The sequence below is a fragment of the Bison bison genome, unplaced genomic scaffold (assembly GCF_000754665.1).
Source record: "Bison bison bison isolate TAMUID 2011002044 unplaced genomic scaffold, Bison_UMD1.0 scf7180017864181, whole genome shotgun sequence".
Taxonomy (NCBI): domain Eukaryota; kingdom Metazoa; phylum Chordata; class Mammalia; order Artiodactyla; family Bovidae; genus Bison; species Bison bison.
The window spans coordinates 8821964-8844511 of NW_011494753.1; the positions used below are offsets into that span (position 1 = coordinate 8821964).

General features: G+C 40.1%; 1 protein-coding gene across 1 annotated transcript in view; it reads left to right on the top strand.

Moving 5' to 3' along the window:
* EDC3 (enhancer of mRNA decapping 3) overlaps nucleotides 1-22548 on the top strand; it is a 54744-nt gene that overhangs the window by 15186 nt on the left and 17010 nt on the right. The window contains exons 2-4 of the mRNA XM_010843352.1: nucleotides 6425-6635; nucleotides 9207-9526; nucleotides 18249-18584. Coding sequence (XP_010841654.1) covers nucleotides 6472-6635; nucleotides 9207-9526; nucleotides 18249-18584 — 820 coding nt within the window. The 5' untranslated portion in view covers nucleotides 6425-6471. The remainder of the gene's footprint in view (nucleotides 1-6424; nucleotides 6636-9206; nucleotides 9527-18248; nucleotides 18585-22548) is intronic.

A 22548-nucleotide genomic window follows, 5' to 3' on the forward strand; every position in this document is an offset into this window, starting at 1 on the left:
GAGGTGACAGGAATTCCAGTTGAGCTATTTCACATCCTAAAAGATGATGCTGTGGAAGTAGTGCACTCAATATGCCAGCAAGTTTGGAAAACTCAGCAGTGGCTAGAGGACTGGGAAAGGTCAGTTTTCATTCCAATCCCAAAGAAAGGCGGTACCAAAGAATGTTCAAACTACTGCACGATTGCACTCATCTCACATGCTAGCAAAGTAATGCTCAAAATTCTCCAAGCCAGGCTTCAACAGTACGTGAACTGTGAACTTCCAGATGTTCAAGCTGGATTTAGAAAAGGCAAGAGGAACCAGAGATCAAATCACCAATGTCTGTTGGATCATCAAAAAACCAAGAGAGTTCCAGAAAAACTTCTTCTGCTTTATTGACTATGCCAAAGCCTTTGACTGTGTGGATCACAATAAATTGTGGAAAATTCTTAAAGAGATGGGAATACCAGACCACCTGAGCTGCCTTCTGGGAAATCTTAGGAAATATGCAGGTCAGGAAGCAACAGTTAGAACTGGACATGGAACAACAGACTGGTTCCAGATTGGGAGAGGAATATGTCAAGGCTGCAATTGCCTACTTATTTAACTTACATGCAGAGTACATCATGCGAAATGCCAGACTGGATGAAGCAAAAGCTGGAATCAAGATTGCTGGGAGAAATATCAATAACCTCAGATATGCAGATGACACCACCCTTATGGCAGAAAGCGAAGAAGAACTAAAGAGACTCTTGATAAAAGTGAAAAAGGAGAGTGAAAAAGTTGACTTAAAACTCAACATTCAGAAAACTTAAGATCATGGCATCTGGTCCCATCACTTCATGGCAAATAGATGGGGAAGCAATGGGAAACAGCGACAGACTTTATTTTCTTGGACTCCAAAATCACTGCAGATGGTGACTGCAGCTATGAGATTGAAAGACGCTTGCTCCTTGGAAGAAAAGTTATGACCAACCTAGACAACATATTAAAAAGCAGAGACATTACTTTGCCAGCAAAGGTCCATCTAGTCAAAGTTGTGGTTTTTCTAGTAGTCATGTATGGATGTGAGAGTTGGACTGTAAAGAAAGCTGAGTGCCGAAGAATTGATGCTTTTGAACTGTGGTGTTGGAGAAGACTCTTGAGGGTCCCTTGGACTACAAGGAGATCCAACCGGTCCATCCTAAAGGAAGTCAGTTCTGAATATTCATCAGAAGGACTGATGCTGAAGCTGAAGCTCCAATACTGTGGCCACCTGATGCAAAGAACTGACTCATTGGAAAAGACCCTGATGCTGGCAAAGACTGAAGATGGGAGGACAAGGGGACAACAGGATGAGATGGCTGGATGGCATCACTGACTCAATGGAAATGAGTTTGAATAAACTCTGGGAGTTGGTGATGGACAGGGAGGCCTGGTGTGCTGCAGTCCATGGGGTTGCAAAGAGTCGGACACGACTGAGCGACTGAATTGAACTGAACCAGGATAAGCTCCCTGTGTTACACAGCAAGTTTCCACTATTTTACATATGGTAGTGTAAATGTTTCACTGCTGCTCTCTCAATTCCCACCATCTCCTTTCCTTCCTGTGTCCACAAGTCTGTCTCCATGTTTGTGTCTCTGTTCCTGCCCTGCATGTAGGTTCATTAGTACTATTTTTTCTGGATTCCATATCAGTTTAGTTCAGTCACTCAGTCATGTCTGACTCTTTGCGACCCCATGAACCGCAGCACACCAGACCTCCCTGTCCATCACCAACTCCCGGAGTCCACCCAAACCCATATCCATTGAGACGGTGATGCCATCCAACCTTCTCATCCTCTGTCATCCCCTTCTCTTCCCGCCTTCAATCTTTCCCAGCATCAGGGTCTTTTCAGACGAGTCAGCTCTTCACATCAGGTGGCCAGAGTATTGGAGTTTCAGCTTCAACATCAGTCCTTCCAATGAATACCCAGGACTGATCTCCTTTAGGATGGACTGGTTGGATCCCCTTGCAGTCCAAGGGACTCTCAAGAGTCTTCTCCAACACCACAGTTCAAAAGCATCAATTCTTCGGCCCTCAGCTTTCTTTAGAGTCCAACCCTCACACCCATACATGACCACTGGAAAAACCACAACCTTGACTAGACGGACCTTTGTGGACAAAGTAATGTCTCTGCTTTTCAGTATGCTGTCTAGGTTGGTCATAACTTTCCTTCCAAGGAGTAAGCGTCTTTTAATTTCATGGCTGCAGTCACCATCTGCAGTGATTTTGGGACCCAGAAAAATAAAGTCAGCCACTGTTTCCACAGTTTTCCCATCTATTTGCCATAAGTGATGGCACCGGATGCCATGATCTTAGTTTTCTGAATGTTGAACTTCAAGCCAACTCTTTCACTCTCCTCTTTCATTTTCAGGATTACATATAGATATGTATTAATATAAAATATTTGTTTTTCTCTTTCTGTCTTACTTGACTCTGTAGAATAGGCTCTAGGTTTGTCTACCTCAGTTCAACGGATTCAAATTCGTTCCTTTTAATGGCTGAGTAATATTCCATTGTGTATATGTATCACAACTTCTTTATCCATTCATCTGTTGATGGATCTAGGTTGCTTCCATGTCTTAGCTATTGTAAATAGTGCTGCAGTGAACATTGGGGTACGTGTGTGTTTATGAATTATGGTTTTCTCAGAGTATATACCCATAGTGGGATTGCTGAGTCATATGGTAGTTTTAGTCTTAGTTTTTAAAGAAATCACCATACTGTTCTGTATAGTGGCTGTATTAACTTATGTTTCCACTAACAGTGCAAGAGGGTTCCCTTTTCTCCATATCCTCTCCAGCATTTAATTTTTTGTTAACTTTTAAATGATGGCCATTCTGACTAATGTGAGGTGTTACCTCAGTGTAGTTTTGATTTGCAGTTCTCTAATTAGTGATGTTGAGCATCTTTCCATGTGCCTGTTGGCCATCTCTATTTCTTCTTTGAAGAAATGTCTATTTAGATCTTCTGCCCATTTTTCAATTGGGTTTTTTTTTTAACTTTTTATTTTGTATTGGGGTATAGTGGACTAACAAACAATGTTGTGATGTCTCTGTTGAACAGCAAAGGGACTCAGCCACACATATACATGTATCCAGTCTTCCCCAAACCCCCCTCCCATCCAGGCTGCCACATAACTTTGTACAGGGTTCCATGTGCTATACAATAGGTCCTTGTTGGTTATCCATTTTAAAATAGCAGTGTACATGCCCATCTCAAACTCCCTAACTATCCCTTCCCCTCATCCTTGCCCTTGGCAATCATAAGCTCGTTCTCAAAGTCTGTGAGTCTGTTTCTGTTTTTAAGTACGTTTATCTGTACCATTTCTTTTCAGATTCCACATATAAGGGCTGTCATACGATATTTCTCCTTCTCTGTGTGACTTACTTCACTCAGTGTGGCACTTTCTAGGGCCATCCTTGTTGCTGCAAACTGCATTATTTTATTTTTTTATGGCTGATTAATATATTGTATTTTTGTACCACATCTTTTTTATCCATTCCTCTGTTGATGGACATTTAGGGTGCTTCCATGTCTTGGCTATTGTAAACAGTGCTGTGACTATTTGGGTGCATGCTGCTTTTCAGATCATGTTTTTCTCCAGTTATATGCCCAGGAGTGGGATTGCAGGGTCATAGAGTAGGTCTATTTTTAGTTTTTTAAGGAACCTCCATACTGTTTTCCATAGTGGCTGTACTAATGAGCATTCCCACCAACAGTATAGGAGGGTTACTGTCTCTCCATACCCTCTCCAGGATTTATTGTTTGTGGATTTTTGGAAGATGACCATTCTGACTGATGTGAAGTGATACTTCTTGTAGTTCTGATTTGCATGTCTCAGTTAGTGATATTGAGTATCTTTTCATGTGCCTGTTGGTTATCTCTCTTTCTTCTTTGGATAAATGTCTATTTGGGTCTTCTGCCCATTTTTTGATTGGGTTGTTTGTTTTTTGTTATTGAGTTGTATGAACTGTCTGTATATTTTGGAAATTAAGCTATTATCAGTCACATCATTTGCAAATATTTTCTCCCAGTTTGTATGTCATCTTTTTGTTTGGTTTATGGTTTCCTTTGCTGTACAAAAGCTTTGATAGGTCCCATGTGTTTATTTTTGCTTTTATTTCTATTGCCTTGAAGACTGACCTAAGAATGTATGATTTATGTCAGAGGATGTTTTGCCTGTGTTCTCTTCTAGAAGTTTTATGGTGTCATGCCTTATGTTTAAGTCTTCAAGCCATTTCGAGTTTATTTTTGTGTACGATGTGAGGGTGTGTTCTAACTTCATTGATTTACATGCGGCTGTCCAACTTTTCCAACACCACTTGCCAAAGAGATTGTTTTTCCCTGTTGTATATTCTTGCCTCCCTTGTCAAAGACTAACCGAGTATAGGCGTGGGTTTTGCTGGGCTGCCTTTTCCCATTGGCCCACAGGTCTGTTTTTGTGCCGGTACCACACTGTTTTGGTTACTGTAGCTTCATCGTATTATCTGAAGTCTGGGAGGTTATGCTTCTTCCTTTATTCTTATTCCTCAGGATTGCTTTGGCAATTTGGGGTCTCTTATGGTTCCATATAAATTTTAGGATTATTTGTTCTAGTTCTGTGAAAAATGTCATGAGTAACTTGATAGGTATCACGTTAAATCTGTAGATTGTTTTGGATAATTATGGCCATTTTAACAATATGAATTCTCTCAGTCTAAGAGCATGGGGTTTCTTTCTATTTCTTTGAATCATCTTCAGTTACCTTTATTAGTGTTGTGTAGTTCTCAGCATCTTTCACTTCCTTGCTGAGGTTTACTCCTGTTTTTATTTTTAGTCTCTTTTGATGTGATTTTTAAAAAGGATTGTCTGTTTACGTCCCTTTCTGATATTTCTCTGTTAGTGTAGAGAATGCAGCCAGTTTCTGTATGTTAATTGTGTCTTGTCACCTTGCTGAATTTGTTTTATCAGTTCTGGTAGTTTTTGTCCGTTACCATTTGTTGTTAAAAGCTGCATTACCTCCTTTGAATTACTTTTCCACTTAGTCAAAAATCAGTTAGGCATATTTGTGTGGGTCTATTTCTAGCTTTTTTGTGTTAGTGATTGTGTCTATTTTACACTTGTATCACTTTTGTAATTTGTTTTTCAAGGAATTTCTTTGTTTCATCTGAGTTGTCAAATTTATCTTTTTAATGCCTGTGATGTCTGTTGTTCATTCCTGATATTGACAATATATGTTCTCTGTCTTTTTCTTGGTTAGTCTAGTAGGGATTTATCAGCCTCATTGATATTTTCAAGAGAACAGATTTTTGGTTTTGTGTATCTTTCTTGTTTCTTATTTCATTGATTTCTACTCTTTGGTTCCTTTCTAATACCTTTGGTTAATTTGCTCCTTTTTGCCTAGTTTCTTAAGATGGAAGCTTCAATCATTGGTTTTAAACCTTTCTTCCTTTCTGATATAAGCATTTATATTAGAAAATATAAATATATAAATTTTTTTCTGCATATTTTAATTTTGGGGTTTTTTTTAATTTAAATTTATTTATTTTAATTGGTGGCTAATTACTTTACAATATTGTATTGATTTTGCCATACATCAACATGAATCTGCCACGGGTGTACATGTGTTCCCCATCCTGAACCCCCCTCCCACCTCCCTCCCCGTACCATCCCTCTGGGTCATCCCAGTGCACCAGCCCCAGGCATCCTGTATCCTGCATCGAACCTGGACTGGCGATTTGTTTCTTATATGTTATTATACATGTTACAATGCCATTCTCCCAAATCATCCCACCTTCTCCCTCTCCCAATAAATTTCTTTTCAAACACTTTTTTAAGCACATCCCACACATGTTGGTATGTTCTATTTTCATCTTCCTTGACTTTGGACTATTTTCTAACTGTCCTTTTGATTTCTTCTTTGACTCATTGGTTGTATAGAGGTGTTTTGCTTAATTTACAGTTATTTGGAGAGATTTGAAAAATCTTATTATCAAATTCAAATTTAATTCTGGTTTTGGACAAAAAGTATACTCTGTCAGATTTCAGTCCTTTGAAATGAATTGGTACTAGTTTAAGGCCCAGCATATGTTGGTGAACTGGAAATGAATGTATGTCCCGTAGTTGTTAGGTTTAGTGTTCTGTAATGTCTTCAGTCAACTTTTCAAAAACAAATTTTGTCCAGGATTTTTCATTATCGTTTAAGTGATGTCTGGGTAAATGGCTAGTACATATGGTTGAAAGTACTTAAAAGAACTATATACATAACAATATTGCTTATTCATCAGTATGCTTACTCCTAGTGGGAAAAAAAAAGCTTGATTTTTACTGCTTTATTACCTCAGTTAAGGTTGTGATAGAATATGTGTTATTAAGCAGCACCTATTACATAACCTGATATAATGTTTTCTAAATTTTACTGAAGATTTGTCTGTTTCTCAAGGTACACTGCATGATTCCTTCTCTCCACGGCAATCTCACATCTGAAACATGGCTACAGATTGGCTGGGCAGTATTGTGTCCATCAACTGTGGAGATAGCTTGGGTGTCTATCAGGGAAGAGTGTCAGCAGTGGATCAGGTCAGCCAGACCATTTCTCTCACCCGGCCTTTCCACAATGGAGTGAAGTGCCTTGTGCCAGAAGTCACTTTCAGGTGAGTGTCCTAACTGACTCTTCAAATCCAGTCTGGTGGTCTATGGAGCTTGACCTAGGTCTCATTGCCAGTATTCTCTTGCATAGGACTACTTTTGTCAGGGGAGAGATTTTACAACCTTAGATCTTCTAGTTCTACTGCTGTTTCAGCAGAGACTTTGTGTAGTAACTAGCTTTCAGCTGATGATTCAGGGTTTGTGAAACATTTTTCTTATCTCTGTCAGACATGCAATATTATATTTAAATGTGTCAAATTTAGAATCATCTTTCTGTTTTCTTCTACGGTTTCAGATTTCCTTTCTCAGTTTTGTATTATTTGTTCTTTCTTATATGTGAGGCCTTTATTGATTCCCCACCCCCCCACACCCTGTCCCCCCACATAACTATCTCTCTTTGTAGATTTGTATTATAATTTATCTCCAGAGACACACTCTAGCTAGTAGCTAAAGTCCTTAGCTCTAGGAACGTATTTTTCTTTAGTGTTTGCCAACAGATCTCAAGCTTAGATGTTGTCTTCACATCTCTCTTTTCACAAGTTTCACAGAAACCTTCCTTTCTTAACGTTTTTTTAAAAAAAGACTTTCTGGAAAGAGCTTCCTCGACTTCCTAAACAACACCCAGACCTAACCTTTTCTGTAGGTGTGTATCCATCCTTATTGCTTACCTCCTCTGAAGTCTTCACAGAAGATATACCCTTTGTGTTCAGGGCTAACCTTATCACACATGCTTTATGTGTTATCGTTTTCTATATCCTTTGAGACCCTGCCCCTTTCTTTTGTGTCTTCACTTTGAGCCTTTATACTGTCTCTCTTCTCATCACTTTCTAACTTTCTGAGGCCTCCCCCATAGTAAAAACACTCCTCCCCTTTCTGCACACACCTTGCATTTGCCACTCGGTATTGCCCTAATGACACCTTTCACCCAGGTTAGAAACTTAGGAATCGTAATGAATTCTTCATTCTCTTGATCTTCATGTTCAGTTAGTCACCAAATTCTTTGGATTCCAAATGTTTTTTTGGTTCCATCCTCCTTTCTCTCTTTGCATTGTCACTTGCTGTATACATCCCCTCTTATTTCTGCCTCGTCTCCTAACAGGTGCCCCTGTCTCTAGTTTCCTTGCTGTTCCTACAGCCACCAGAAAAATCCAGTGTGACTGTGATCTGATCCCTAACTTTCTCTACAGCCTTACCTCCTGATGGCCCTCTACAAGCATTTGTCTCTTTAGTAACACTATAACATTTACAGTAACAACAGTAACATTGGCAGTTCCTCACATGGCCTCAGTCTCTGAGCCTTGGCTTAAGGTGCCCCTCTCCTCCCATACTCTGCTTGGCCAACTCTTATTTTCCCTTCCCAACCAGGCTCAGCTTAAGTGCTTCATCCATCTCTACCAGACTAACATGTATTTTGCTTTGGGGGCTCTAGTCCCCAGTACACACCTCTGTCATAGTGTTCAACACTTTTGATTACCTACTTGAATTTTCTGCTGACTAGACTTCAAGTTCTGTGTGAGCATATATTGCTTTTCATCTTTATATACCCAACTCCTGCTACAGGGGTTACCACATACATAGTAAGTACTCTGTGTATACCTTTTGAGTGAGCAGGTAAGTAAATGAATGAAAAAAGCCATTAAGCATTATAGAAATCTAAGATATTAATGATGGTTTTATGATTAACAATAGGTCTCTCTATTCTTTATTGAAGTATAGTTGATTTGCAGTGTTGTGTTAATTTCTGCTGTACAGCAAAGTGACTCAGTTACACACACACATTCTTTTCTGTGTTCTTTTCTATGATGGTTTATCCCAGGATTTTGACTGTAGTTCCCTGTGCTGTACAGTAGGACCTTGTTGTCCATCCATCCATATGTAATAGTTTGTGTCTACTAACCTGAAATGCCAGTCCATCCGTCTCCCACTCCCTTAACAATAGGTCTCTTTTGTTTTCCTTTTCTAAGTTTTTAATTTATTTTTTGTTTCTTTTTAAAAATTTTTATTTATTTTTAATTGAAGGATAATTGCTTTATAGTATTATATTGGTTTCTACCAAATGTCAACATAAATCAGCCATAGGTTTACCTATGTCCCCTCCCACTTGAACCTCCCTCCTACCTCCCTCCCCATCCCACCCCTCTAGGTTTTACAGAGCCCCGGTTTGAGTTCCCTGAGTCATACAGCACATTCCCATTGGCTGTCTGTTTCACATATGGTGGTGTATGTTTCCATGTTACTCTCTCCACGCACCCCACCCTCTCCTCCCTCCCCGCCTCAGCCGTGTCCATATGCCTGTTCTCAATGTCTGTGTCTCTGCAAATAGGCTCATCAGTGCCATCTTTCTAGATTCCATATACATGAGTAGCAACAGGTCTCTTTTAAAGGTCAGTGCTGTGTCTGTTGAATGTTGGTGGCTAAGTCTTGTCTTTAAGTACGCCACCATCTTTTTTAGGTTTTGCCTTTGACTACTCATTGAAATGAAGCCCTCCAAAGGTGTGGCTTTTGCTGTGGATTTCAGTTTCATCACTGTTATCACTGTTATAGTTTTGAGACTTGGACTCTTTTATGTATTTCAGGGCAGGTGACATTACAGAATTAAAAATTCTGGAGATACCAGGCCCTGGAGAAACCCAACATTTTGGAGACCTTCATCAGACAGAATTAGGCTCCTCTGGTGTTGGTTGCCAAGTTGGTATCAATCAAAATGGCACAGGCAAGTTGGTCAAGAAGCCAGCCTCTTCGAGCAGTGTCCCTCAGAACATCCCTAAGAGGACAGATGTGAAGAGCCAAGATGTTGCCATCTCTCCCCAGCAGCAACAGTGCTCAAAGAGCTACGTGGACAGGCACACGGAATCCTTGAGTCAGTCCAAAAGCTTCCGTCGTCGGCACAACTCTTGTAAGTTGGATTAAGTTAATGTGTTTTCTTAACTTGGTGTTTCATGTCCGCTTATCCACTGCTGTTCTTTAAATAAGTCCTTTATTACCCTAATGAAAAAAGATCCTGGCAGGGTTTTGCAAAAATATAGCATGGTTCTTTTATTCCCGTGCTATTTCCTCAAGATGTTAAAGGGAAAGGAAATTAGCTGTTTGAGACTCACACCCGCTCCTTGCCCTCTCCCAACACTTCTTTTCCTTCAAAAAATGTCAGTGATCTGGCTCGAGTTCGCATAGACAAAAGTGATGTTGTTTTTGATCTGGTAAATGGTGGTAGTAGCGATGTCTAAGTTAAACCTGCATTCAGGCTGTTCAAGGGAATTCTTGAATATGTTTTGTTCTTGTGGTTTAACTCCCATCCTCAGAGGAGAGGAAGGGATGGGCCTAGACATCTCTGTGATCTTACAGTTTCTGATAGACTGACAGTTTTAAATTTACTGTGTTCACTGTCCCTGCCAGCCCACCAAGGAGAGCATACACTGATGTGTGCTGATGCCCAGTTCTGTGTGTTACTGACAAATGGTTGAGTGCCATTTGCTTATTACAGAAGCATAGTTAATTCACTAGAGTCAGGTATGCTCTTTAACCTATTTACTGGAATAATGTTATAGCAGTGAATTATAACAGATTCACTAGAAATTTATGTGGCCCTTCAGAAGCCAACATTTTTAAAGTTTTGAAGATGCCTGATTTCCATGAGTATAAACTATTGAAATTTTGGGGAAAAAAAAATTAAAAAAAAAGGTATTTCAAGGCACTTTTCCTTCAGTGCTTCTTAAATAACTATTTGAATTGACCTGAGACTGAAATTGAATTATTAATTCTTCTCTGTCCTTTGAAAAACTGTCGAATGCTTGGATAGAAAATGATGTTTTCCATTTAGACTTTAACCTTCTCTCTGTTTCTTTATTCTTTATTTAAAACAAAACAAAAAAACCACCTTTTTTCTTTAGCAAAAAATTGACTTGTTTGTTAAAAGTTTGAATGTTCAAGCAGTTTATAATCTCTCATGCAGGAAGATAATCTTCATTGGCAATTTGAAACTTATTTTTTCCTACATATTTTCCCCATTAGTAATATCTTACATTACTGTGGTACATTTGTTACATTTAATGAACCAGTTTTGATACATTAACCAAAGTCTATATTTTCTTCAGATTCCCTTAGTTTTTACCTACTGTCCTTGTTACAGGCTTCATCCAGCATGCCACGTTACATTTAGTAGTCATGTCTTCTCTCGGCTCTTACGGTTTCTCAGACTTCCACTGTTTTTGATGATCTAGACAGTTTTGATGAGTACTGGTTAGATATTTTGTAGCATATTCCTCAATTGGTATTTGATGTTTTTTGGTCATGATTAGACTGGGGTTATGTGTTTTGGGGAGGAAGACACACAGAGATAGTGTCGTTTTCATTGCATCATATCAATGTACCGTCAACATGATACGACTTTTTTTCTTGGCTGCCCTTGGTCTGGTCGATGCATGTAGGCTTTCTCTGGTTGCAGAGCATGGGGGCTACTCTCTTGTTTCTTTGCACCAGCTTCTCACTGTGGTGGCTTGTCTTGTGAAGCACAGGCTCTTGGGCGTGAAGGCTTCAGTAGTTGCAGCGCATGGGCTCATAGTTGCTGCTCGTGGGCTTAGTTTCCCCATGGCTTGTGGGGTCTTCCTGGACCAAGGGTAGAACTGATGTGCCCTTCATTGCCAGGTGGATTCTTAACCACTGGACCACCAGGGAAGTCCCACTTTGTATTTCTTTTGACGCTGACGTTGATTGCCTGATTGAGGTGCTGTGTGTGTGTCAGATTTCTCTTCTGGAGTCAGTATGTGCAGCTCACACCTAGGGAGTGGAGAGTTATGCAGAGTAGCTACATAAGTTACTTGGAATCCTTCTCTACTAGAGATAGGTCTCTTCTTTCTCATTTATTTGTTCTGTTATTTATTTTTATCAGTGTGGACTTAGAGGGCTTCTCTAGTGGCTAAGTGGTAAAGAATAGACCTGCAGTGCAGGAGACGTAGGTTCGATCCCTGGGTGGAGAAGGTCCCCTGGAGAAACAAACTGTAATCCACTCTAGTGTTCTTGCCTGGGAAATCCCATGGTCGGAAGGAGCCTGGTTGGCTGCAGTTCTTTGGGTGGCTAAGAGTCGGACATGACTTAGCAACTGAACTACAACACCGTGGACTTACAAGTGTTTATTTTATACTTTGGTTTATAATTCAATACCGCTTTATTTTGGTAATCAAATTGTTTCAACTTTGGCCACTGTGAGCTCTTGCAGTTGGCTCCTGTGTCCCTTGGACATGCTCCCATCATTGTGGATGGGTTCCCCCTCCCCCAGGCCTTCCTTACTATCTAGCACTACAAGATGCTCCAGGTTTATCTTCTGTATTTCCTGCCCCAGCCCTAGACTTAGCCATGTCTCCAAGGAGTCCTGTCTCCTTTTATTGGAGAATGGTATTACAAACTGCTGTCTAGGTACTAGATGTGCTCCTTGCTACTGGGTGTCACCCTTTCAAAAGCTGACAGAGCAGGAAAATATATATGTATATACTTAACCAGCATAGATACATATATCTATAAATACTTCTATATGTAACCATCACTACTCAGCTAAGCTAGCTAAAGTCACTCAGTCGTGTCCGACTCTTGGCAACCCCATGGACTGTAGCCTATCAGGCTCCTCCGTCCATGGGATTTTCTGGACATGAGTGTAGTGGATTGCCATTTTCTTCTCCAGGGGATCTTCCCGACCCAGGAATCGGACCCGGGTCTCCTGCATTGAGGCAGACGCTTTACCGTCTGAGCCACCAGGGAAACCATCACCACTAGATTAAGCTAAATGAGTTCATGATGTGACCAAGTCTAATCCATGGATCATTCTAGGCTCCTCCTCATCTGTAACCTCTCCCTCCAGCTGTGAGAAACCCATACTATCTGCCATCTGACTTAAATCATTCAATTCCAGTATATGTAGCAGAATTACAGTACTAACCCTAAAGGATACCCCCATTCCCTTCATTGATTTGTTTCATGTATTTATAACAGGTTGTTTCCTTGCATTCTGCATCCCATCTGGGGATCCTCCAAACTCCTCACTCTTTTGCATACATTAAGTCTCACTCTGTACTCTATAAAAAGTTCTGTGGGTTTTAACAAATACATATCTTATATCTAATATCTTTACAGTACTAAGCAGAATTCCCTATGTTTCACCTATTTAGTCCGTCCTTTTTTCCCTCCCTGACTGCCTGCCGTAACCCCCCTCCAAAGAGCTACTGATCTTTTTACCATCTACCTCTGTAGTTTTGCCTTTTCTAATCACATAATTAAAATCACACAGTATATAGCCTTTTCAGAGTAGCTTCTTTCACTTAACATTATTTATTTGAGATTCATCCTTGTCTTTTTGTGGCATGATAGCTCATTTCCTTTTACTGATGAATAATATTCCATTGTATGGGTATAACACAGTTTGTTTATCCATTTACCTTCTGAAGGACATCTTGGTTGCTTCTAGCTTTTGGTGATTATGAACAAAGCTGCTGTAAATATTTGTGTGCAGGTTTTATGTGGACAGGACTTTTTATGATTGTTGGATATATGGTGAAACTATCAGTTTGTTTCTTTTTTCCCCTGATACTAACATTTATAGCAACTCTTTTGAAAGAGTACAGTTAACTTCAAAACAAGTAATTTATTTGATCTTTAACAAGTCACTCCGATCTAGTAAAAAGTAGGGTCACTCTCAGAAGTATTACTCTGGTTGGTTGATGCTTCTTTTGCTTTTGCTGTTTGATCCATTCTCATTTCCTAGATTATTACTGCATGTAAATAAGGTTAAGAGATCATGGACAGTAAAATGTTGGGTTCTCTTTCCAAAAATTTCTTTTGAATCCAGATTTGTGTGGAAGATGGCCGTGGCCTGGGAGTTTGGTGATTGGATGTGACTCAGAATTGATTTGTGATGGAAAGCAGAGTAAATTTATTTATTTGATCAGTGAACCCTGTAAAATAGGAAGAAAGGTCTGCTTGGAATTGATTGATCTAGCATTTATGTAGCATTTTAAGGATCCCAAGGAAGTATATTGGTTTCTTCCCATCACAGTTGTAATGTAGATTTTTTCCATTGATGGATGAGAAATGGAGATTAAGTATTTTTTTCATTAGAGAGCTATAAATCATATTTTCTCTGGTGTGTGTAGATTGATGTTGAGACTAGTAGATTGATAAAGCTATAAGAATATAAATTCTCATAAATTCTGGCTTTTTATTGTCTTTCAAAGTTAGTAATGAGTTGTTGAAGGATTTGTTGGTTCTGGTTACCTAATCCAACATTGATGAGAGATTTAGCACAGGCAGATTTTAATCTCTTCTTTTAGGTTGGGAGTTGAGAGGGTGGTTATAAAGAATAGTTCCTATAACCGTGGTCACTGAACTAACACTCGAGTATTTGTCAAGTAGGTGAACGGAGCATCAGTTCCAGGGAGCAGAGGGAAACCTCTTGAGTCCTCGTATATGGTCTCTTTAATATAACAGTGATCCCACCGTCTAAGGTCCTAAGATTATTTTTTACTAAGTTTTCATGCTCCTTCTGAGGTCCTAATGTGACTTCATTACCTCCTTGCATGTGCTTCGTACATCCAGCCAACTTGAAAACCCTGGTGCTGCTGCTGGAACCCAAGGTTGATTGATTACTAGGGTCTAGAATTTGGGAGTTGAAAAGAAGGTACTAGATACTCTCAGGAACCTCCTCATAAACGCCCTTGAGACTGGCACCAAAACGTTTGTGATTTGACCTTCAAGTGCCCGTTAGCGTGCTAAGTGCAGGACAGAGTTCCCCTGTACAATATGTGTGTGACAAGCTCCAATAAATAAGTAGCACTGAGTGTTACACAACAATGGGTTTGTTATAAGTTCTCATGGCCAAAGAGCCTCTGTGCCAAAGGCTGGCAGCAAAATGGCACAGGAAGGCGGCCAGGCTCTAGTCTTAACACACACTTGGCCCTGGTAATTGAAAGGTAAAGAAATCTGGGAAGCACTGTTTATCTCTTCCAAGGGAAGTGCTTTTCTCTCCCAGGGGCCAAAGGCCAGTTTAATACAGAGCCAGGCCCTTTGGGATGAGTAAGCCAAACTTTGAGATAGCTTATTCACCTAGGACTTCCCAGTATTTTTTTTAAGTATGAGGAAAGGGAAGAATAAGAGACAACTAAGCATGTTAGCCTGCCTTTAATTTACCTTACATTCTCTTTATCTTTTTCTTGCTGATATGTGATGTCAGTATTTCCTCTTAGAAGGAAATTATTTTTTTGCTCTCTGCTTTTTTAAAAGCATTTGGAGCATAGCTGATCCTTAGTGTATCTTTGTCAAATGAATGAATGGAAGTTCTGTATTCAGCGGGAACATGAGAAAATACCTGATACTTTCTAAAGTAAGAACTGTGGGTTTGTGAGTTATGTTTGTAGTTTGTGGTCAAGCCACAAATGATCTCCCGTTTTGTTTCTTTTCCTCTGTCTTCTTTCCCATTGATTAATTGCTTGTCTTCATCTGTCATTGCGATAGGTTCAGGACAGTTTAATGTCAGTTCATGCTGCACTTGACTGAACTCCTTTCCTCTGAAGTCCTTGCCTCATGCTCCCTCTTGTATTGTTGTTGACAACTTCATCTTCCTGTCCTTTTTAGTCACGCAACACGCTTGGCATAGTTTTTGATGATTCCCTTTCTTTCTCATAAGTTAGTCTTAAGTTGCCCTTTCTTTTATAACCTCTTTAGTTTTTTTTGTTTGTTTGGGGGTTTTTGTTTTTTGATGTGGTTGTTTTGAATTTTTAATTCATCAGAGGTGTTTTGTGTGTGTGTGTGCGTGTGCTTCTGGTGTAGGCATGGTGCTGGCTGGCAGATCTGAATGACAAGTGACAGGCTTAACACCTTGAGTAAAACAGAGTCAGAGAATTCTGGTTAAGTTCAGTTAATTTCAAGAAAAAAATATTTTTTCTTTTTAATTTTAATGGCAGTCTTAGCTGTAGAAAATACCTCTGAGAGGCATGATGTAGAGCAGAGTGAGCAAACTTCTTCTGTAAAGGGTGAGATATTAAATATTTTAGGGTTTATAGGCCATAAGGTCTCTGTCTCAAACATTTAACTTTGTCTTTATAGCCTTAGACAATATGTAAACAAAGGAATGTGACTATATACCCATAAAACATTATTTACAGAAGCAGGTGATGGTTGGGCTGGATTTGGCCTCAGGGCTATGATAAAGAGTATAGACTTAGGGTGAAGTGGTAATCCATATCGATTCATCTTTGGAATAACTTTGTTTATTTTTTAATTTTGGAGGCTATTTTCTTAGGTCTGGTTAATTTTTAAAAACACTCTGGTTAAAGAAGGCCTGTAAGAGGAATAGAGGAAGTGTTATCTCTGCCATTCTTTTGTTCACTTATGATTGCATTATTGGCATTATCTTTATTGCATAGTTTTTTTCTTAAGGTATCTTTTAAAGCCACTTATTTTTGTATGCTTCAGCAGTTAAAAATGTATATAGTTGTACAACATGAATGTACTTAATACTGTTGAACTGTACACTCAAAATGGTTTAAATGGTAATGTATATTTTACAATAGTTTAAACATTTCAATGTAAATCCACTTGTTGTTATGGAACATCACTCATTCTTCAGGTAGCTCAAATACTGCCAGTGATTGGGTAGTATGAAACTTCTTAAGGGTGCTGATTTCCATCTGTGCCTTAAGTTCATAAGGCTTAAATTCTTCCTCTTTTTGGTTAGAAAAAGTAAATAAAATACTCAGTATCTTTTCCCCACATCATCCTTTGCCCTCCTGGGTGTGCACACAACCACTGGAGAGAGACCACTGGGCCAAAGACCTGTTTCCTAATATTGATTTAATAATATTGACTTAATATTGAGGCAGTACAATGATAATCTCGCAAACTGGACTTTTTCTCTGTTTCTTCCCTTGCCTGCGTATATTGCTAATGTGTTATCCTGACCGTGTATTTTCATGCTTGTTCTCCCATTCCTAATCCAGCTCTGTTTTCTCATCCGTGTTTCTATAGCACTTTATATAAACTTCTCATTATATTGTATTTTAATTATTATATCTCTCCTTCCTTTTGGGTTACTTGTCTTGATTATGTACTGTATTCCAGGTACTTAGCTGTGGCTCACAAAATGCTCTCATTAAATGTTTTTGTCAAATTATTGAAACTAGAACTTCACCCACACTTTGACAAGCTTCTCAGTGATTCATAATCTCAGCTTTTTATAGTGACTCAGCCAACTCTTCCTTCCTTTTATAATTTTGGTCAGCCTTAGATTTTTCTCTGAGGCCTAAATCTCATCTTTACTGGCAGCATAGTCCTTTTCCATATCAATATTTGGCATGAGGAAGATTTAGAACGTGAGTTACATATGTATAGTATACATCTTTCAGAATAATTATTGTAATTAATCTTGCTGATGTTGAGTTATTCGTTTAATATTTATTGACGGACTGCTGTGTACTAGAAACCCTGTTAGGGGCACCACAGTGAGCATTTTACATACAAGCAAATTGAGAAGTTGGATGATAGATATAAGATTATATAACATGTTAATAACAGAACTGAAACTAAGTCCTAGGTCTCCTGACCCGTGGTCCACTGAATAGAAGGGAGTTGCTGTGACAAGTTAGAGCAGTATAGTAGGGGTGATCTGTATGAGGGGGTTTGCTCATGATCATCCCAACCTCTACTTGAGTGTTTTAAAAATTGAGACGCTCAGTCTTACAAAAGGAAGTACATTATATTTATTCAGACTATGTTAAAGGTTCCATTTGGCATACCAGTCACCTGGTTCATCCTTCGGGGTGGTCAGATGGGGATCAAACTATAAATTCAGTTCAGGATTCTCTGGGAAGGCGTGGTTTGGAGAATTCTGTGAGGTCTTTGCTGCTGGAGGAGTAGTTGACTGACATGTGGTGGCCAGAGAGTCTCAGAGACAGAGAGTGACCTCAGTGCTGTGGTGTTGGTACGCACCTTGATATGGCCTCTACAGGATTATGTCAGTGTGGTCCTTGTCATCATTTGATGGTTCAGAAATTGCTAACCCAGAGTGATAAAATTTTAAGAAAAGAGGTCACATTAACCAGAAGATCTAAAAACAGGCCTGTAAGTCAAAATATATCAACTTATAGTGGCAGATGTATATCCATCTCAAGATCTGGAATCTGTGTAAACCCAGGGATTCCCTTCCTACTGAGGTCTAGCCTGAGACTGAGTTAAAAAATCAGAAAATGGCTTGCTTGGTAAGCATGGAATTCAGAGCCACTTGGACAAATCTTTCTTTGAACCTCAAGTTACGAGGACTTGGCCTTCTTTTACTCTGGTTATTTCTCTCTTAATCAATGGCTGGACGTTCAGAATCAGACCACCTGGACTTGTGTGGAGAGACTGCTGTGTTCTTGCCCTCCACTTTTTTGATATAGTCAGTTGTCAAAAAAGCCTTGATCATTACCAATTCCCTTATGAAGAGCAGAGCTTCAGATTTTCAGGAGTACTGCTTATTTCATATTCACTGTTACTTGGGCACTTTATGAAATCTACTATTCCATGAGATTTGTGGTAATTTGTGCTCCCCACTGAGCACTTTCTGTGAGCATACTGACTTTAGTCCCTGTTTTTTTCTGCAGGGTCATCTAGTAGCAGGCACCCAAATCAGGCAACTCCAAAGAAAAGTGGCTTAAAGAATGGCCAGATGAAGAATAAAGATGATGAGTGTTTTGGGGATGATATTGAGGAGATCCCAGACACAGATTTTGATTTTGAAGGGAACCTGGCCCTTTTTGACAAGGCAGCTGTGTTTGAGGAAATTGATACCTATGAGAGGAGAAGTGGTACCCGTTCCCGGGGCATCCCAAACGAGAGGCCTACTCGGTACCGCCACGATGAGAACATCCTGGAGTCAGAGCCCATTGTCTACCGTCGGATCACAGTGCCCCACAATGTGAGCAAGGAGTTCTGCACAGGTAAGTTAACCCCACATCCCGCTGGCTATCCCCCCGCCTCCTCCACTGCCCCACTTTATTTTGGTACTTGAAACAGAATGATCCAGATTCTGAGTCAGAGTGTTGGAGTAGGAAGTAGCTTAAGTGGCATGATCATTGGCCCATTATATTGTCTTTTAGAGATGTGGCCACTTGATCATCCTGCTTACCACTCGATTGGTATGGGGGCTGATTTTTCTACATATCCATTTATATCCTGCGCCTGGCAGGATCTGGTCTGCTGTTTATTAAGTAGGTTATGGTTAACAGCTAAAGGCATAGAGGCTAACTCTCTAGCTTGACATAGTTAGATCTGTTTTCACTTTGGCTTTCCTATTACTGCCTGTAGATTTTACCATAAGTTCAGCTCTGTTGCACTGGTTGTTTGCTGGGGTAAGAAATAGTTGGAGCTGAGTGGTTGAAACCATTGGCTAAAATTAGGGTTTCCATAAATTACATTTGTTTGCTATACTGTCCTCATCTCCTGCTAGCCTGGCCATTGAGGAGCTAGTCATAAAGTTCAATGACAGTGGTACCTTGGTAGTTATGTATAGGTCACTGTGTCTGTTGGCTCAGTAATTTTAAAGTCTTTCTCTCTTTTTTAGCATAAGAATCTTTTCTTCAAATGTAGCCTTTGAGGCAGCTGTGGGACAGGTGGTCTGTGTCATCCCTGTCTCTGTCCCTTCCCCCCAAACTTATTAACTGGGCTTCTTGGAATACAAATAGAAACTATTGTTATTGAGTGATTTGGGAGCTAAAGGGGGAATCATATTCATTTTAATAAGGATAATAATCATTTTGGCTTGAAGTCTTGGAAATAGGATAGCAGTAGCTTGAAAGCTAGTAGCAGTTATGGGAGATTTATGGAGACAGCAGAATTTCATTTTGGGGAGAATCAAATACGGCATGGCATTTTTGTAGACATCAGCGGGGCTCTGTTGTATTTGGTTTTGCTGTGTGTAAAAGGTTCCATGTAAAAAGAAAATAAGCAGATTGTCAGTAAAAGACAGAAATTAGTAGTCTTTCTTAACCTTTCAGACTCTGATAGGCATGCCTCTTTGCTAACGTAGGTTACTTAAGTGATACTGGCAGTGTGACTTGATGGATTCCTTTAATTTTTTTTTTTTTTTTAACCACCCGTGTTAAGGCAAATAACTTCATTCAGCAGGCTGGTAGTATACTCAGATCCTGCTACCCATCCACTTTTGACTGCTCTCCTTTTTACTGCCCTCAGTGACAAAATAAGCTGCTTCTACTGGTAACTGTCTGGAAGCTGAGGTGGTTGGCTCATGCTGTATGTGACTTCCCAGAGGTTCCTAAGCTTGGGGAGATTATGGCCTGCCTCAGAGTGAAGTGGCTAAAAGGGAGACAGTAGCAGCAAGAATCAGGAAAGATTCTCAGAACCAAAAGAACCTAAAAAACATTTGCCAAAGTAGACAACAGGAGAGGTGGGAACTCTTTCTTACTGTGTACTCCATTTCCCCAGCTTAGTCTTCACACTTTGTTTAATTTAATGAAAGAAATGAAAGTTCCCTCCTCTCATATTTTTTAATCACAATTGTGATTAACAGACATACTGCAAAGCACATGTGCCAGACGTTGGCCAAGAACTCAGGTATGGCGGCTTGTGGTGTGTCGCAGCCAGTTGGATTTCACTGGAGCGTTGACAGTGAGGGGAGAAGAGGTCCTATAGCGTCATCTGTCTTGTTTTTCTCTTTGTTCTCAGCAGTGATAAGGAGTGGAATTGAAGTCCTTTTGTCAGGCAGGGTCTGTGCTGGAAACAGCGAGCACGCAGTTATCTTGCTGAGCAACTTCTCCCACGAGTGATTTTGTCTCAGTATTATTCACATAGTGCCTGGATGGGGGCACTTTTCCAGTTGGCTCTCCTATTCAAATGTTAGTATAAGAATAAGGCAAACTATCTGGAAAATGTAGGGAAACAAGCTAGGACCAAAAAAGTTAGGTTACTTGATCACCGAATGTAATTTTCTCATTTTTGCAGATTGAGGACGTTGAGGTCCAGAGAGGCAAAGGCACTTACAAACCTTATCTGTCACTTTTCTTTTCCTTTTCCGAATGTAGATAAGTTAAAGAGAAAGAAGGATATGAGAAGGATAGTTTAATGGCACTTAGATTATAATATAGTCTTCTCTCTTTACTTCCCTTATAAGTAGACCAACTTAGATCAGCAGTTATGGAGAGTGGCTTGGCTTGCTCCCCAGTCTAGCCTTATGGCATTCATGTCCTAGAACTGCAAACCTATTTTCTGCTAATACCCAGAGTTGCAAAAGAACAACATGTTTACTCCCCATTTGGTAATGGTTTGGGTGTCAGGAATCGGGCGGCTTGCTGCTGGTATCCTACACACTGGCTGCATGCTAAGTGGTGTCAACAGCTTCTGAGCTGTTATTCTCTCATTGCTCATATTCCTCTTGGCAATACTCTTTGCCAAATGTGTGTGTGGTGGGGGCAGTGTTATAAAAGGTCTATTGATTGGGAAAACACATTCAGGAAGCAACTAAATTTAGCTCTTTGTTTAACCCAAATCTTTTCTCTCTGGAAAGCCCCTCTGGATCCTGGAACTATGCTGCTGTCTCCAGCAGATTGTTGGACATTCCTCCAGCTTGGACCTCCCCTGCTGAATAATAGTATCCAGCGGTTGCAGACATGTTAGTTAAGTTTGGCTATAAAATGCAAGATGTGTGTGAGCACTCTTACGTTCAGAGGTGAGAGGTCCCCAAAGAACACCAGTTAGGAGAGTGAAAAGTCTTCAGAGAAGAATCTTTGCTCAACATTAATAATATTGTAAAAGTAATATTTAAGATAGTTTGGGCCAGTCAAAATGCTGTGCTTATTATGTGTAAGTCACTCTAAGACAGTCCTTGCACCCATGTTATTAAGATGTACTGGGAAATGGAAAGATCCCATATATACCTGAAGTCCAGTGAGAATGTGGACATTAAATCCATGGGGTGTTGAGAGGCAGGAGAGGTCCTGAAGGTGGGGTGATCAGGGAAAGCTTCACAGAGGGAGCAGGGCAGAAGCCTTGAAACATGGGCAAGATTTCATCAGAGAGGAAGAGGAAGATATTTATGGGTAGGCTGGGCAGATGCTGGTGCAGAGTGTGAGTAAAGGGCTGTGTGGGAGATTGGCTGTTGGCTGGTTTGACCAAGGTAGAGATTTTTGTTGGGGGTGGAGGGAGGAGTGGGAGTTGTAAACAGCTTTAGACCAGAGCACAGAGAGCCTCGTGTGCTAAGGCTGTCCCCTGTTTTATGGCCATGAAGAGCAGCTGAAGGATTCTGAAAAAGACATGATCCAAAATCTGTTTTAGAAAGATTAGTCTTTAGGAAGACAGGTCTTATATAGAATTCAGGTTAGAATTTAAGGAGAGAGACCAGAGCAGGAAGAAGAGTGAGGCTGATGACACAACTCATGTGTCATGGGTTTGGACTTCTGAGTAGAAAAGAAGACAAACATATGAGAGAAGTGACAAAGGGGAATTTGATAGGATTTCATGATTGAAGACAGATTGAAAAGGGTTGAATGAGCAAGAGGATTAAAGGCATAGTATGTGCAGGGCATGAATGGCGATGAGAGTCTACTTGTAGTTAGAGTGCATGAATTTAGAATAGGCCAAGTCTACTTGTTTTTGTGATTTTCTGCCTGCACTGCTTTTTGGCTGAGCCCTAAGAAAGCAAATAGTAGTGTTGCCACACTAAGGGACTTAATAATCATTAAAGGCTTCCATGAAGGGGCTTCTGTAGGGTCAGAGAATTGAGTTATGTAGCTGCGTGGGGACTCCTGAACCTATTTCTTTATCTACAAAGGGATAATTCTTGTCATTTAAATAAGGTCATGTGATTGCAGCCAGTTAAACTGACTGTGCTGTCTTCCCCACTTCCCCACGGGGGCCTGGTGTGCAGTGGCTGCAAATAGCAGCCTCCTC